Consider the following 14,992-nt stretch of genomic DNA (forward strand, 5'->3'; position numbering starts at 1 on the left):
AAAACATGCACATTCCGTTTATATGCACACTTTCTGAGGCTCCTACTGAGCATGTGCAATAATGCACAGTATATATATATATATAAAAAAACAAGAAAATAATCAGCGCTTGAAGTTGATGTTTAAACTGCTATTCACAATATATATATATATTCTCATCCACTAGTAAGAATAAATATATTTTTATATATAGATATATATCTATGTGTGAAACAATTTACAGTTAGTGTAAATAACAGTCTTATTCAGATGGACAGTCTGTGGATGTACAATATTCCATATAGTCCACAAAACTAGTTCCCGTGTGCTATAGGTGTGGGCAGCCCGTCTGATGTAAAGATGATCCCCCGCAAGGTGAGGTTCCTCTCGAATTGTCTGGAAAAGTATAGAAGGAGACAGGCGCACAGGGGCACACTTCGTGTAATACGTTCACAAACAGTACATAAATAACAGTGGGGGAATTATCCGCGCTCACCTGATGTACCCTCAAGTAGTGAGGTACTAAAAATGCACTTCTATGGTTATACTCTGTTCCTTTGCTCCCTTCTCGTTTGAAATTGAAAAGGAAAGGCAAACAATAGTGCAGATGGCTTCTTAATGTGATCACTATTAAAATACTCCGGTTTCGGTCTCCACTGACCTTTCTCAAGACTGCAGTCTTGAGAAAGGTCAGTGGAGACCGAAACCGGAGTATTTTAATAGTGATCACATTAAGAAGACATCTGCACTATTGTTTGCCTTTCCTTTTTTGGCAGATATGGGAAATAGGTGAATGGACAACGGTGACCCACTGGAGATACACCAAACACTGGAGGATCGTGGACAAACGAGAAGGGAGCAAAGGAACAGAGTATAACCATAGAAGTGCATTTTTAGTACCTCACTACTTGAGGGTACATCAGGTGAGCGCGGATAATTCCCCCACTGTTATTTATGTACTGTTTGTGAACGTATTACACGAAGTGTGCCCCTGTGCGCCTGTCTCCTATACTTTTCCATATATATATATATATATATATATATATGCATTATGTGATTAATTTTGAAAATTTCCAGAAAAACATAAATTATGCTTAACAGATCATTTCATTTCCTTCTGTATAAGGAGTCTCCATGGCTTCATTCCTTACTGTTGGGAAATACTGAACCTGGCCACCAGGAGGAGGCAAAGACACCCCAGCCAAAGGCTTAAATACCTTTCCCACTTCCCCTATCCCCCAGTCATTCTGCCGAAGGAACAGTAGGAGAAATATCAGGGTATAAAAGGTGCCAGAAGAAAACACATAATTTAGGGGGCCGCCCATCAGAGAAACACGGACGGGAGCCGTGGACTCTCCTTATACAGAAGGAAATTAAATTATCTGGTAAGCATAATTTAGGTTTTCCTTCTTAATATAAGGAGAGTCTACGGCTTCATTCCTTACAGTTGGGAAACTTATACCCTAGCTCTAGAGGACACTGAATGATAACAGGAGGGACAAAAATAGAGGCGGACCCTAATCTGAGGGCACCACAGCCTGCAAAACCTCTCCCGAAGGCTGCTTCAGCTGAAGCAAAAACATCAAACTTGTTGAATTTAGAAAAAGTGTGTAAGGAGGACCAGGTAGCCGCCTTACAAATCTGATCCACAGAGGCCTCGTTCTTAAAGGCCCAAGAGGAAGCCACTGCTCTAGTAGAATGAGCCGTTATTCTCTGAGGAGGTCTATGTCCCGCTGTTTCATAAGCTAAGCGGATAAGTCTCCTCAACCAAAAGGATAAGGAAGTTGAAGAGACCCTCTGACCATTACGCTTCCCAGAATATGCCACAAACAAGAAAAAAGTTTGTCTAAAATCCTTAGTAGATTGAAGATAAAACTTCAAGGCATGAACCACGTCCAAATTATGAAGTAAATGTTCCTTCGAAGAAGGATTAGGACACAAAGAAGGGACCACAATCACTTGATTGATGTTGCGGTCTGACACAACTTTAGGGAGAAACCCTAACTTAGTACGTAGAACAGCCTTATCAGAATGGAACACCAAATAAAAAGGCTCACATTGCAAGGCGGCAATCTCAGATACTCTGTGCGCCGAAGCAATAACCAGTAGAAAGAGAACTTTCCAGGACAACAGCTTAATATCAATTTCATGCATAGGCTCAAATGGAGCCCGTTGCAAAACTTTAAGAACCAGATTCAGACTCCAAGGGGGAGCCAAAGATCTGAACACAGGTCTGATCCTAATGAGAACCTTAACAAATGACTGAACATCTGGAAGCTCAGAGAGCCTCTTGTGCAGTAAAACAGACAAGGCCGAAATCTGTCCCCTCAGGGAACTGGCCGAATGACCCTTCTCCAGACCATCCTGGAGAAACAACAGAATCCTGGCAACCTTAACCTTATGCCAAGAAAAACCACACTCTTCACACCAGAATAAGAATGTTTTCCACACCTTATGATAGATGCAACGAGTAACCGGCTTACGAGCTTGGGCTAGAGTATCAATAACTCTCTCAGAAAAACCTCTCTTGGCTAGGACTAAGCATTCAATCTGAGAAAGCATGTCCCTTGGGACAGATGATCTGGACAGAGCCACCAAGAGAGTGATTCTCTCGACCGGTTGTCCAGGGAAATCTGTTGGGACAGATCCAAATGATCGCCGTTCCACTGCCTCAGCATGCACAGCTGTAGCGGTCTGAGACGGTACCTGGCAAAAGGAATTATGTCCATGCTGGACACCATGAGACCATTTACCTCCATACACTGAGCCACAGATGGCCTTAAGGAGGTCCGGAGGGCAAGACATGCCAAAGCTAGCTTGCACCGTCTCTGGTTGGTTAGAAATATCATCATGGATATTAAATCTATTATAGTAACCAGGAATTCTACCCTGGTGCTTGGAATAAGAGAACTCTTCTCTAAGTTTATCTTCCATCCATGTGATCAAAGAAGAGAGAGAGAAGAGATACCGAATTGTCCTCTTCTAGACGAAAGGATGGTGCTTGAACCAGAATGTTGTCCAAGTAGGGAGCTACTGCTATACCTTGGGATCTGGTGAAGGCCAGGAGAGCTCCTAGAACCTTTGTAAAGATTCTTGGGGCCGTAGCTAGACCAAATGGAAGTGCAATGAACTGGAAGTGGTGATCCAGGAACGCAAACCTTAGAAACTGGAAGTGGTCCCTGTGGATTGGAACGTGAAGGTAGGCATCCTTCAGATCTAAAGTGGTCATGAACTGTCCTTCCTGAACTAGAGGAAGAATGGACCTTATTGTCTCCATCTTGAACGAGGGGACATTTAGAAACTTGTTTAAGGACTTTGTGGTCCCAAAGAAAGGGGGAACTTTGCGCCCAATTCTGGACCTAAACAGGTTTGAGTAGTATCACAAACCTCTGTGATAGGAACTGGGACATTGACCCCTAAATAGGACAGATCCCACACACACCCCAGAAAGGCTTCCCTCTTTTCTGGTTTTAAAGACAGGCTTGAGAGGAGAAACCTGCCCTTGGGTGGATGAGATTTGAAATCTATCCTGTATCCCTGAGCTATGACCTCCAGGACCCACAGATCTTGCACGTCCCTGGACCAAGCGTCTGAAAACAGCAACAGTCTGCCCCCACATGATACAGCTTTGGATCGGGGGCCGCCCCTTCATGCAGACCTGTTCTCGGCGGGCTTCTTGTTCTGCTTGGAGTTAATCCAGGATTGAGCCGGCTTCCAAGTGCTCTTGGTTTGCTCTGGGTTAGAGGAGGACTGCTGACATTGGGACTTTTCAGAATGAAAATTAGATCCCTGTCCCTAAGATTTGTTCTTTTTATCCTGTGGTAGGAAGGCACCCTTGCCCCCTGTAACCGTGGAGATAATGGAGTCCAGGCCCGGACCAAATAAAATGTTTGCCTTAAAAGGGAGGGAAAGTAGTCTAGACTTAGAAGTCATGTGCGCAGACCAGGACTTCAGCCAGAGCGCCCGACGCATCTGCACTGAGGTGTTCAATTTTAAATCTAAAGGCTGGATCCTCCGCAGCCAGAGGCCTAGAGGTAGCAGACTCCGATCCAGAAATTTCACCCTCTGAAGACTCAGAGTGTAACAGCTCAGTGGTTCTAAAGCGGTTAACCTCAGAGGTGGGCAGCTCAGTAGTTCTAAAGGGGTTAACCTTCTTAGACATAATAACCTTGTTGATGCATATGGAACATAGTTGAGAGGGCGGGCACACAGCACCTATATACCCCCAATGACTGGGGCACTCACCACCTCCTAGACCCAGGCAACCAGAGAAGAAGCAACCTCTCCGACAGCTAGCTTGGTCAGGAAAGAGAAAACGAAAGTGTGACCACACCTGGCCACGTGGTGCGCTAGGCAGGACTGCCACTACTATGAGAAAAACCATGCCAAGCTACAAGCTGCGCAGCGTTCAAAGTGAAAGTAAAACACCTGTATGTTCCGTTACTGCATATCAGTCTATGAGCCCAAAATAAATCTCACACATAAAGCAGCATAAATCAAAGAAACACATTTGATTAATCCCCACTGTACAATAAACTCCCTCAGGAGATATTATCCCACGACTCTATAAAGATAAAAGGAGTCACACTGTAACCCTGTCTTCAGCAATTTCATCATAAGTAAAAATTGAAACGATCTTACCAGAATCCGTGCTGTAGAACACAGACAGACACACAGCCTCTCAAGTGTGATAGTCTTGTAGCATCACTCCTGACATGGACTTGAGTGAAGAAAGCAGACAGAGAAACTCGTCAACACTGGTTGCTTAAAGGGACACTGAACCCAAATTTTTTCTTTCATGATTCAGATAGAGCATGCAATTTTAAGCAACTTTCTAATTTGCTCCTATTATAAATTTTTCTTTTGCTATCTTTATTTGAAAAAGAAAGTCCAGAACGATGGACAGCACTTGTTTATTGGTGGATGAATTTATCCACCAACCAGCAAGAACAACCCAGGTTGTCCACCAAAAATGGGCCGGCATCTAAACTTACATTCTTGATTTTCAAATAAGTTGCTTAAAATTGTATGCTCTATCTGAATCACAAAAGAAAAAATTTGGGTTCAGTGTCCCTTTAAGGAGCTGTTAGCAGGCAGCCTGGATGGGTTCGCAGAAAGACTCTCCCTGCATCTCCAGAATCTAACTTTCGTCAATTCTCTCACTGAGATGCTGACAAGACTACTTAAAACTCCAGTTCCATAATGAAAGGCAGATACCCCTTCTGAGGAACAACTCGGAAATCTTCTCACACTTCTCTGCCATCCTCCTGTGACGAAAAGCAAAGAATGACTGGGGGATAGGGGAAGTGGGAGAGGTATTTAAGCCTTTGGCTGGGGTGTCTTTGCCTCCTCCTGGTGGCCAGGTTCAGTATTTCCCAACAGTAAGGAATGAAGCTGTAGATTCTCCTTATATTAAGAAGGAAATATTCTACTGCTCATTTGATATTCAAAGTAAGGGCTATTGTCTTTTTATTGTGTATTTGTCAGTTTTAATTAATAGTACTGCATTTAGTGGTCCTAAAACCCCCTGCACTAACAAGGGGAACTATAAATCCTTTAGAGTTTAAATACAGGCATTATCCAGAGCCCCGACTTGCAGCGTCTTCCATTAAAGGGACACAAAAACTAAATTTCTTCCTTCATGATTCATATAGAGCACGTGATTTTAAACAACTTTCCAATTTACTTCTCTTATCTAATTTGTTTTCTTGATATCCTTTGTTGAAAAGAATACCTAGTTGGTAGGCTCAGGAGCTGCTGATTGGTGGCTGCACATATATGCCTCATGTTATTGGCTCACCTAATGTGCATTGCTTATTCTTCAACTAAGTATACCAAGAGAATGAAGCAAATTAGATAATAGAAGTAAATTGAAAAGTTGTTTAAAATTGTATTCTCTATCTGAATCATGAAATAAATGTTTTGGGTTTCATGTTAATTTAAGCTCTGCTGTCCATTGCCAGGATAAGTTACAAATTATAATTGGACAATTAATATGTCTAAAGACGGGATATGAGTCTTTTCCGAGATATTTTTTTTATATATTGTTAGGTTTAAAAAGATAAAACAAAACTCTCTCTATATCTATCTATCTATCTATCTATCCATCCACACATACACACAGTCAAGGTGGATTTGCATTCACATCTGAAAAGAAACAGCAACTGCCAGGAAAAATAAATTGTATCCAATATAGTAAAGATTCACACTCACTGGACTTGTGTCAATTGTGATATTTATTATAGTCAGACTATAGTGTAGCCTATAATAAATATAACAATTGACACAAGTCCATTACTACTATATTATATATTACTATACTATATTATACATCTATATCTATATGTATAAATCCAGCTATATAGACCTTGGGTTAATATAACATTGCTGTTAAACGAGTGCCCTTACCAGGAGAATCATTCTTTGGCGGGATGGGAGATAGTGGAGGAGATACCATGATACTTTGTTTCTGCTCTTCGATTAGTGCTAAAAGCTTCTTTCGAGCTTCAGCCCTCTGGCGATTCATCTCTGCTATACGCAGCTCCAGATTCGTCTGCGGAGAATCAGCTGTTGGTTTCTACAAGAGAAAAAAAAAACTCATAAGAAAAAGTACAGGAGCATTCTACATCTGAGGGAAAAAAAACAGACACTAAAGTCAAAATAAAACTTTCATGATTCAGACAAAGCATAGAATGGAAATAAAACAACTTTCACATGTACTTTTATTCTTTAATATACCTCTTTCTTTGGGTATCCTTTGTGTGTAACTTAGCTCAGACATGAGAGCATACTGAGGTAGGCTTAAGAGCGTTTTGTATGTAAACTTGATAAAACATAAAACAGAAATTGTTGTAAACGCTGTGTAAATCAGGACTTAATTTGGACATCCAACTTGCTTTAAATTTACAGACTGATACTGCAAAACCATCACAATAACTTGTGAAATACAGGACCCGTAAATTATTTTCACTGTATATTACTTCAGATTCAGCTGATTTTACAAGTAACAGTCAAAAGGAATCCCAATATCGCAACATTAATATTCTAAATCTGGCTATGTTTCAACCACATTATGGGCTTTTCTATATACAGTAGTTCAGAGGATCTATTCAGATGACTAAATATACGTAATGAAAATACAGTTAGAATTATGCAGTATACTTACACAGGGTAGAAAAATAACGGGGGTTTTCTAGTACATGGGTCAGAATATAAAGTTTACCTTGCATGAGCATTAGTAAGAGGTTAAAACACTTAGCAAATGGTTTAATATTGAAATGAAGCTTTAAAGGGATATGAAACCCATTTATTTCTTTCATGATTCAGACAGAGCAGTATTGTTAAGGTACTTTCTAATTTACTGCTATTATCAGTTTGTCTTTGTTGCCTTGGTATACTTCGTTAAATGAGCAGCAATGCACTACTGGTTGCAGAATGTACACATGGGCGAGCCAATGACAATCGGTATATATGCAGCCACCAATCAGCAGCTAGAACCTAAGGTTCTTTGCTGCTACTGAGCTTTCCTAGATAAACCTTTCAGCAAAGGATAACAAGAGAAGCAAGGAAATGAAATAATAGAAGTAAATTGGAAAGTTCTTTAAAGTTAGTTTAAAATAGCATGCTCTTTCTGAATCATGAAAGAAAAATGTTGGGTTTCATGTCCCTTTAAGAACAGCAACAGTTACAATTCTGTAGTTAAAATGCTTCAATAGCTCAGATATTATTACTGGGGCAATAATACTAAATAAATGCTACAGAATGATGTGCTCAGAGCCAGGAATAGCCTGAGAATAATATTTCAAATTATATTTGCTGTTTAAATATTGAAAAAGTGTAAAGTTGTAGTTTCCATAAAGTGATGGATGCTGCCATGTTATAACCTAGGTTTCCTTCTCTGCTAAGGGCAATCGCAATTAGAATTAAAATGACAGAGACATCAATAATGATAGCTAATGCAAAGTAGCTTCACTACATAATGTTATTTTACAATCTCACTGTTTAAAGGGACATGAAACAAATAGTTAATGCACGATTCAGATAGAGAATACAATTTTAAACAACATTTCAACTGACTTCTATTATCTAATTTGCGTCATTCTCTTGCTATACTTTGTTGAAGAATAAGCAATGCACTTTAGGGAGACAGTTAACTCACTGGGTGAGCCAATAACATGAGACATGTGTGCAGCCACCAATAAGCAGCTCCTGAGCCTACCTAGGTATCCTTTTCAACAAAAGATACCAAGAAAACAAAACAAATTAGATAATAGAAGTAAATTGGACAGGTGTTTAAAATCACAAGCTCTATCTGAATCATTTAAGAAAATATTTGGGTTTTGTGTCCCTTTAATGGAAGCTGCTGCAGGTCGGGGCACTGGATAATGCCAGGATTCAGTTCCCCTAGTTAGTCTGCTGGTGTCTTTACTTTTAAAGTAGGTGCAGGGGGGGGGGGGGTTAGTACCACTAAATACAGTAGAATGAATTAACTGACAAATATACAATAAAAAGACCTTACGATAGCACTTACTTTCAATATGAAATGAGCCGGAGAATATTTTCTGGAAAATTTCAGTTAATCCAATTTTTCCTCCCCCTGTATCATGTGACAGCTATCAACCAATCACAAAATGCATCATTTAATTTACAATCTATGGCCTAGATTACGAGTTTTGCGTTAGAGGCTGTGCGGTGCTAACAAGCAGTTTTCTCTCACCGCTCACTTACCTGCAGCGCTGTTAAAAGACAAGAAGTGAGCGTTGAGCAAAATTTTGCTCATTACCGCACTCCAATACCAGCGCTGATTAAGTCAGCGGTGAGCTGGTGTAACGTGCTTGTGCACGATATCCCCATAGGAATCAACGGGGAGAGCCGGCTGATAAAAAGTTTAACACCTGCAAAAAAAGCAGCGTAAAACTCCTTAACGCAGCCCTATTGATTCCTATGGGGAAATAAAATTTATGTCTACACCTAACACCCTAACATGAACCCAGAGTCTAAACACCCCTAATCTTACACTTATTAACCCCTAATCTGCCACCCCCGACATCGCAGACACCTACATTATAATTATTAACCCCTAATCTGCCGCTCCGGACACCACTGCCACCTACATTATACTTATGAACCCCTAATCTACTGCCCCCAACATCGCCGAACACTACATTATATTTATTAACCCCTACTCTGCCTCCCCAATGTCGCCACCACCTACCTACACTTATTAACCCCTAATCTGCTGCCCCCAACGTCGCCGCCACTATAAACATATTAACCCCTAAACCGCCACACTCCCGCCTCGCAAACAATAGTTAAATATTATTAACCCCTAATCTGCTGGCCCTAACATCGCCGCCACCTACCTACATTTATTAACCCCTAATCTGCCGCCCCCAACGTCGCTGCCACTATATTAAAGTTATTAACCCCTAAACCTAACATCCCCTAACTTAAATATAATTAAAAGAAATCGAAATAAATATTCCTATCATTAACTAAATTATTCCTATTTAAAACTAAATACTTACCTGTAAAATAAACCCTAAGCTAGCTACAATATAATAATAATAGTTACATTGTAGCTAGCTTAGGATTTATTTTTATTTTACAGGCAAGTTTGTATTTATTTTACCTAGGTAGAATACTTACTAAATAACTATTTAATAACTACCTAGCTAAAATAAACACAAAAGTAGCTGTAAAATAAAACCTAACCTAAGTTACAATAACACCTAACACTACACTATAATTAAATTAATTCCCTAAATTAAATACAATTAAATAAAATTAGCTAAAGTACAAAAAAACAAACACTAAAAACAGAAAAACAAATTACAAGATTTTTAAACTAATTACACCTAAACTAATCCCTCTAACAAAAGAAAAAAGCCCCCCCAAAATAAAAAAAATTCCCTACCCTACACTAAATTACAAATAGCCCTTAAAAGGGCCTTTTGCAGGGCATTGCCTCAAAGTAATCAGTTCTTTTACCTGTAAAAAAAATTACAAATCCCCCAACATTAAAACCCACCACCCACACAACCAACCCTACTCTAAAACCCACCCAATACCCCCTTAAAAAAAAAACTAACACTAACCCCTTGAAGATCACCTTACCGGGAGAAGTCTTCATCCAACCGGGCCGAAGTCCTCAACGAAGCCGGTAGAAGTCTTCATCCAAGCCGGGCGAAGTGGTCCTCTAGATGGGCAGAAGTCTTCATCCAGACGGCATCTTCTATCTTCATCCATCCAGCGCGGAGCAAGTCCATCTTCAAGACATCCGACGGCTAACACTGAATGAAGGTTCCTTTAAATGACGTCATCCAAGATGGCATCCCTTCAATTCCAATTGGCTGATAGAATTCTATCAGCCAATTGGAATTAAGGTAGAAAAATCCTATTGGTTGATGCAATCAGCCAAAAGAATTGAGCTGGCATTCTATTGGCTGATCTGTCCGTCTGGAGGACCACTTCGCCCGGCTTGGATGAAGACTTCTCCCGGCTTCGTTGAGGACTTTGGCCCGGTTGGATGAAGACTTCTCCCGGTAAGGTGATCTTCAAGGGGTTAGTGTTAGTTTTTTTTTTAAGGGGGTATTGGGTGGGTTTTAGAGTAGGGTTGGTTGTGTGGGTGTTGGGTTTTAATGTTGGGGGGGGGGGGGGGGATTTGTAATTTTTGTAATCCCCCTTTTGTAATCCCCCACAAAAGGCCCTTTTTAAGGGCTATTTGTAATTTAGTGTAGGGTAGGGCTTTTTTATTTTGTTAGTGGGATTAGATTAGGTGTAATTAGTTTAAAAATCTTGTAATTTGTTTATTATTTTCTGTAATTTAGTGTTTGCTTGTTTTTTTTGTACTTTAGCTAATTTTATTTAATTGTATTTAATTGTATTTAACTTAAGGAATTAATTTAATTACAGTATAGTGTAGTGTTAGGTGTTAGTGTAACTTAGGTTAGGTTTTATTTTACAGGTCAATTTGTATTTATTTTATCTAAGTAGTTATTAAATAGTTAATAACTAATAACTATTCTACCTAGTTAAAATAAATACAAACTTGCCTGTAAAATAAAAATAAACCCTAAGTTAGATACAATGTAACTATTAGTTATATTGTAGCTAGCTTAGGGTTTATTTTATAAGTATTTAGTTTTAAATAGGAATAATTTAGTTAATGATAGTAATTTTTATTTATATTTCTTTTAATTATATTTAAGTTAGGGGGGGTTAGGGTTAGACTTAGATTTAGGGGTTAATAACTTTAGTATAGTATTGGGGACGGCAGATTAGGGGTTAATAATATTTAACTAATGTTTGCTAGGCGGGAGTGCGGCGGTTTAGGGGTTAATATATTTATTATAGTGGCAGCGATGTCCGGTTCAGCAGATTAGGGGTGAATTTTTTTTTTTTTTTTTTTTTTAGTGTTTTCAATGCGGGAGGGTCTCGGTTTAGGGGTTAATAGGTAGTTTATGGGTGTTCGTGTACTTTGTAACACTTTAGGTAAGAGTTTTATGCTACGCGGTTGTAGTGTAAAACTCTTAACTACTGACTTTAGAATGCGTTACCAGTCTTGACAGGAGAGGGTCTACCGCTCACTTTTTTGCAGACTCGTAATACCAGCGCTAGGCAAGTCCCATTGAAAAAAAGAGGATACGCAATTTCCGTAAGTGGATTTGCGGTATTTCCAAGTCTGGCCAAAAAAGTGAGCGGTGAGCCTGTATCTTCAAGACTCGTAATACCAGCGGGCGTTAAAAAGCAGCGTTAGCACCGGCTAACGTTGCATTTTAAGCCTAACGCAAATCTCGTAATCTAGCCGTTAGTGTTTAAAGGGACATGCAACCCCAAATTGTTATTGCATGATTCAGATAGAGCAGGGCTTCTTAAACTTTTTACATCAAGAATTTTTTACGTGACCCCGGGTATATAAAATGGGTATACAAATAAATAATGTACTGATAATAAATCATACTCAACCCTTCCATACTCCCCCTTCACACTCATACTCCCCCCCTTCCATACTCCACCTTCATACTCATACCCTCCCTTCCATACTCCCCCCATTGATATTCATAACCTCTCTCGCTTAAACCCCCCCATCCATCTTTCAGTGCTCAAACTACCCCCCTCATCCTTTCAGCTCCTTCCCCCCCCCACCTCTTGTATGCCCATACCTGCAGAGCAAGGACCTTCTCTGCAGGACTCCCTCTTCTTTCCTGAGCAGCACAGTGTGCTGGGAGGAAGTGACATGATCACTTGCTCCCAGCGCTGCTGCATAGGAGGGAAGAGGGAGTTCTGGGAGGAAGCAGGCAGCTGGCTAGCGCTTGGAGTGTGTGTCCTGTGCGAATGCACAGGTCGCATAACCCTAAGACCGGCATTAAGGATTGCGGGCGTTTTAATAGCACATGCGCCATCACAGACATTTTGTGCAATCGCGTATGCGCGATAAAATATGGAATCAAGAAGCTCCTTCTTACATGGGCCTCCCTGAATTTTTCGCGACCCCCATATTAGGGTTACGCAAACCCATATGGGGTTGCGACTCACAGTTTAGGAAGCTGTGAGATGGAGCATAACATTTTAAACAACTTTCCATTTTACAACTATTATTGAATTTGCTTCGCTCTAGTATCCTTTGTTAAAAAGCATGTCCAGGTAGACTCAGGAGCTGGTAACTAGCTGTTGAGTGGGGGATTCATATATATTTAACTTCTCATTGGCTTACAGATGTGCTCAGCTAGCTCCCAGTAGTACACTGCTGCCCCTTCAATAAAACGATCTCACAAGAATGAAGCAACATTAATAACAGAAGTAAATTGAAATGTTATTTAAAATTGTAGGGTCTATCTGAATCATGAAAGAAAAATTGTGGGTTTCACGTCGCTTTAAATGAAAACAAATCTATGTTTCTATGCAATGTGATGTGGAAATGTCTTGCAAACAAAGGGTTAACCACAAATATTTAATTCTGTCATGGTTCCACAATATTGTCAACATTCCAAATCACACATCTTGAATGCCACCATTTTTGCAGCAATCGTCCAGTAGGACCCCCCTAAGCCAACTATGCTTCCTCAAACTAAGGCTGCTACTCACACACTGTTACTGCACTAGTACACAATTGGTTGTTTAACATGAAAAGGACATTCCGTCCCTATAGACCAGGTAATAAAGTATCTGTAGTGCACACACTCATGTCACCTTATTTTCTTTGCAGGCTTCAGGACTGCTTGGAGATTTCCATCCATCTGTAGTTACAAAGCCAAGCCTTTCCAGCTGAGTCTTTAAGATGGAGTTTTGTAGGGTTAATTCAGCCATACGGGTTGCCAGGTCGGTGTTACAGGTGTAAGCGTCTTTGATTTCTTCCTTTGCGGTGTTACAGTCTAGGGATTGGTGCTTGACGGGTTCAAGGTGATGATGTGGCCCTTGGTGGCAGGGATAAGACTGTGGTATGTCAAAATAAGCCATTGTCTGGTGTGATCTCTCACAAACTGTTGATTCCTGGGCATTGTCAGGTGGTTTTGGATGGTCTAATGGTTTGTTGCCGCTGTAATTTTCTATACTCACTGAGGACTTATCAGTGGGTGATGAAGGGACAGTTGCACTGGTATCAAGCACTATAGAACAAGAACAAGTGGTGAAAATGTGTAAGCATATTAAGTTCTGTCCTATATCAATACAATTCCTGTGATTGTATTTAAGCAATAACAGCAAGATTACATATACAGAGGAATAACAAAACAGATAACTATGGGAATGTAAAGGGACATACTAGTTGGAACTAGAATGTTATCAAACAGAAATCCCCCCCCCCCCAATATACTGAGCATTAGTGAAAAAAATTCTAGTATTTTATCACTGATTAAGGAGCATATGTACATATGCCACATCTGCTCAGTGAACCAATGGTGGTGTGATGCAAAAGTAATTCTCTGACACAATACAGACCTCTAGCAGCATTCTAAACAGGATCTATGCTTGAACACACAGGTACTAAGTAGATGCAGTTATGTACAAATATATCTCTGAGACAGTAAAAACTTTATCTAAAAGCATTTTGCTAATACACGTGCATTCCAAAAATGCTTCTATTCTAAATTAAAATGTACATTTCAATTTTGACTATGTCCCCTTAAAGGGACAGTGTTCATAGTAAAATGAACTACTTAATTGACAAATACTTGTTTCTCGCTATATTTCCCTCCTACAACAGCATTTAATAAGTAGTTAGCAAGAGTTAAACAAGTAGCGGGAACAAAATATGTTTCATAACCAAGTCATGGGTTACAATGTTTTGGTCATAAAGGGTATACTGAAAGTCTACTGTGCATCGCTTTATATATATATATATATATATATATATATATATATATATATATATATATATATATATATATATATATATATATATATAGAGTGGACAATAAGTTACTTGGGTATAGGGCCCATACCCAGGTGATAAAATCCGTTGCTAATAATGTTAATCACTAGCTGGTTTATAATGAATCAAAGTGACAGCATTTAACCATATCTCCTATACCTGCACCATGATATATAAGAGCTGTTTAATGACAACACACTGATAAGTTATATTTTCTTAGTATATCTGTGTGATAGGTGAGGTAGAGATTACACATTGTACCCTGTGCTAGATAATCTACAAGAAGAATATCCCCCAAGAGCTATATGATATACCTGATGACAAAGTGTAGCTATTTATTTCCGCCACTAGAGGGGAGTAAAGGTTTAGATATGAATAGACTACTGCCACAGACTTCATTTAACTATTTGTGGCTATGAGCTTTATGATGTCTATGTATGCTCCTATAGTCTAGTATTTTTTGCACTATGGTCTATAGCTACATGTAACCCGAATCTAAAGGAGTTCTTATGGTATTGCATTTACCTTTTTTATAGCCCTTAAAGTTTTTTAGGCTGTACAGTTTGATGGTAGCAATTAGAGACAAAAACAGAAATGTGCAAACACAGGTTTTCCAGTTCACAGAGGTTCTTATATTCCTCC

General features: G+C 39.6%; 1 protein-coding gene across 1 annotated transcript in view; it reads right to left on the reverse strand.

The window, feature by feature from the left end:
- SPICE1 (spindle and centriole associated protein 1) overlaps window positions 1-14,992 on the reverse strand; it is a 110,126-nt gene that overhangs the window by 10,092 nt on the left and 85,042 nt on the right. Inside the window, exons 14-15 of the mRNA XM_053705817.1 lie at window positions 13,171-13,586; window positions 6,388-6,556 (exon numbers count right to left, since the gene is read on the reverse strand). Of these exons, the coding sequence (XP_053561792.1) occupies window positions 6,388-6,556; window positions 13,171-13,586 (585 nt within the window). The remainder of the gene's footprint in view (window positions 1-6,387; window positions 6,557-13,170; window positions 13,587-14,992) is intronic.

This window comes from Bombina bombina, chromosome 3, assembly GCF_027579735.1.
Source record: "Bombina bombina isolate aBomBom1 chromosome 3, aBomBom1.pri, whole genome shotgun sequence".
Classification (NCBI taxonomy): Eukaryota; Metazoa; Chordata; class Amphibia; order Anura; family Bombinatoridae; genus Bombina; species Bombina bombina.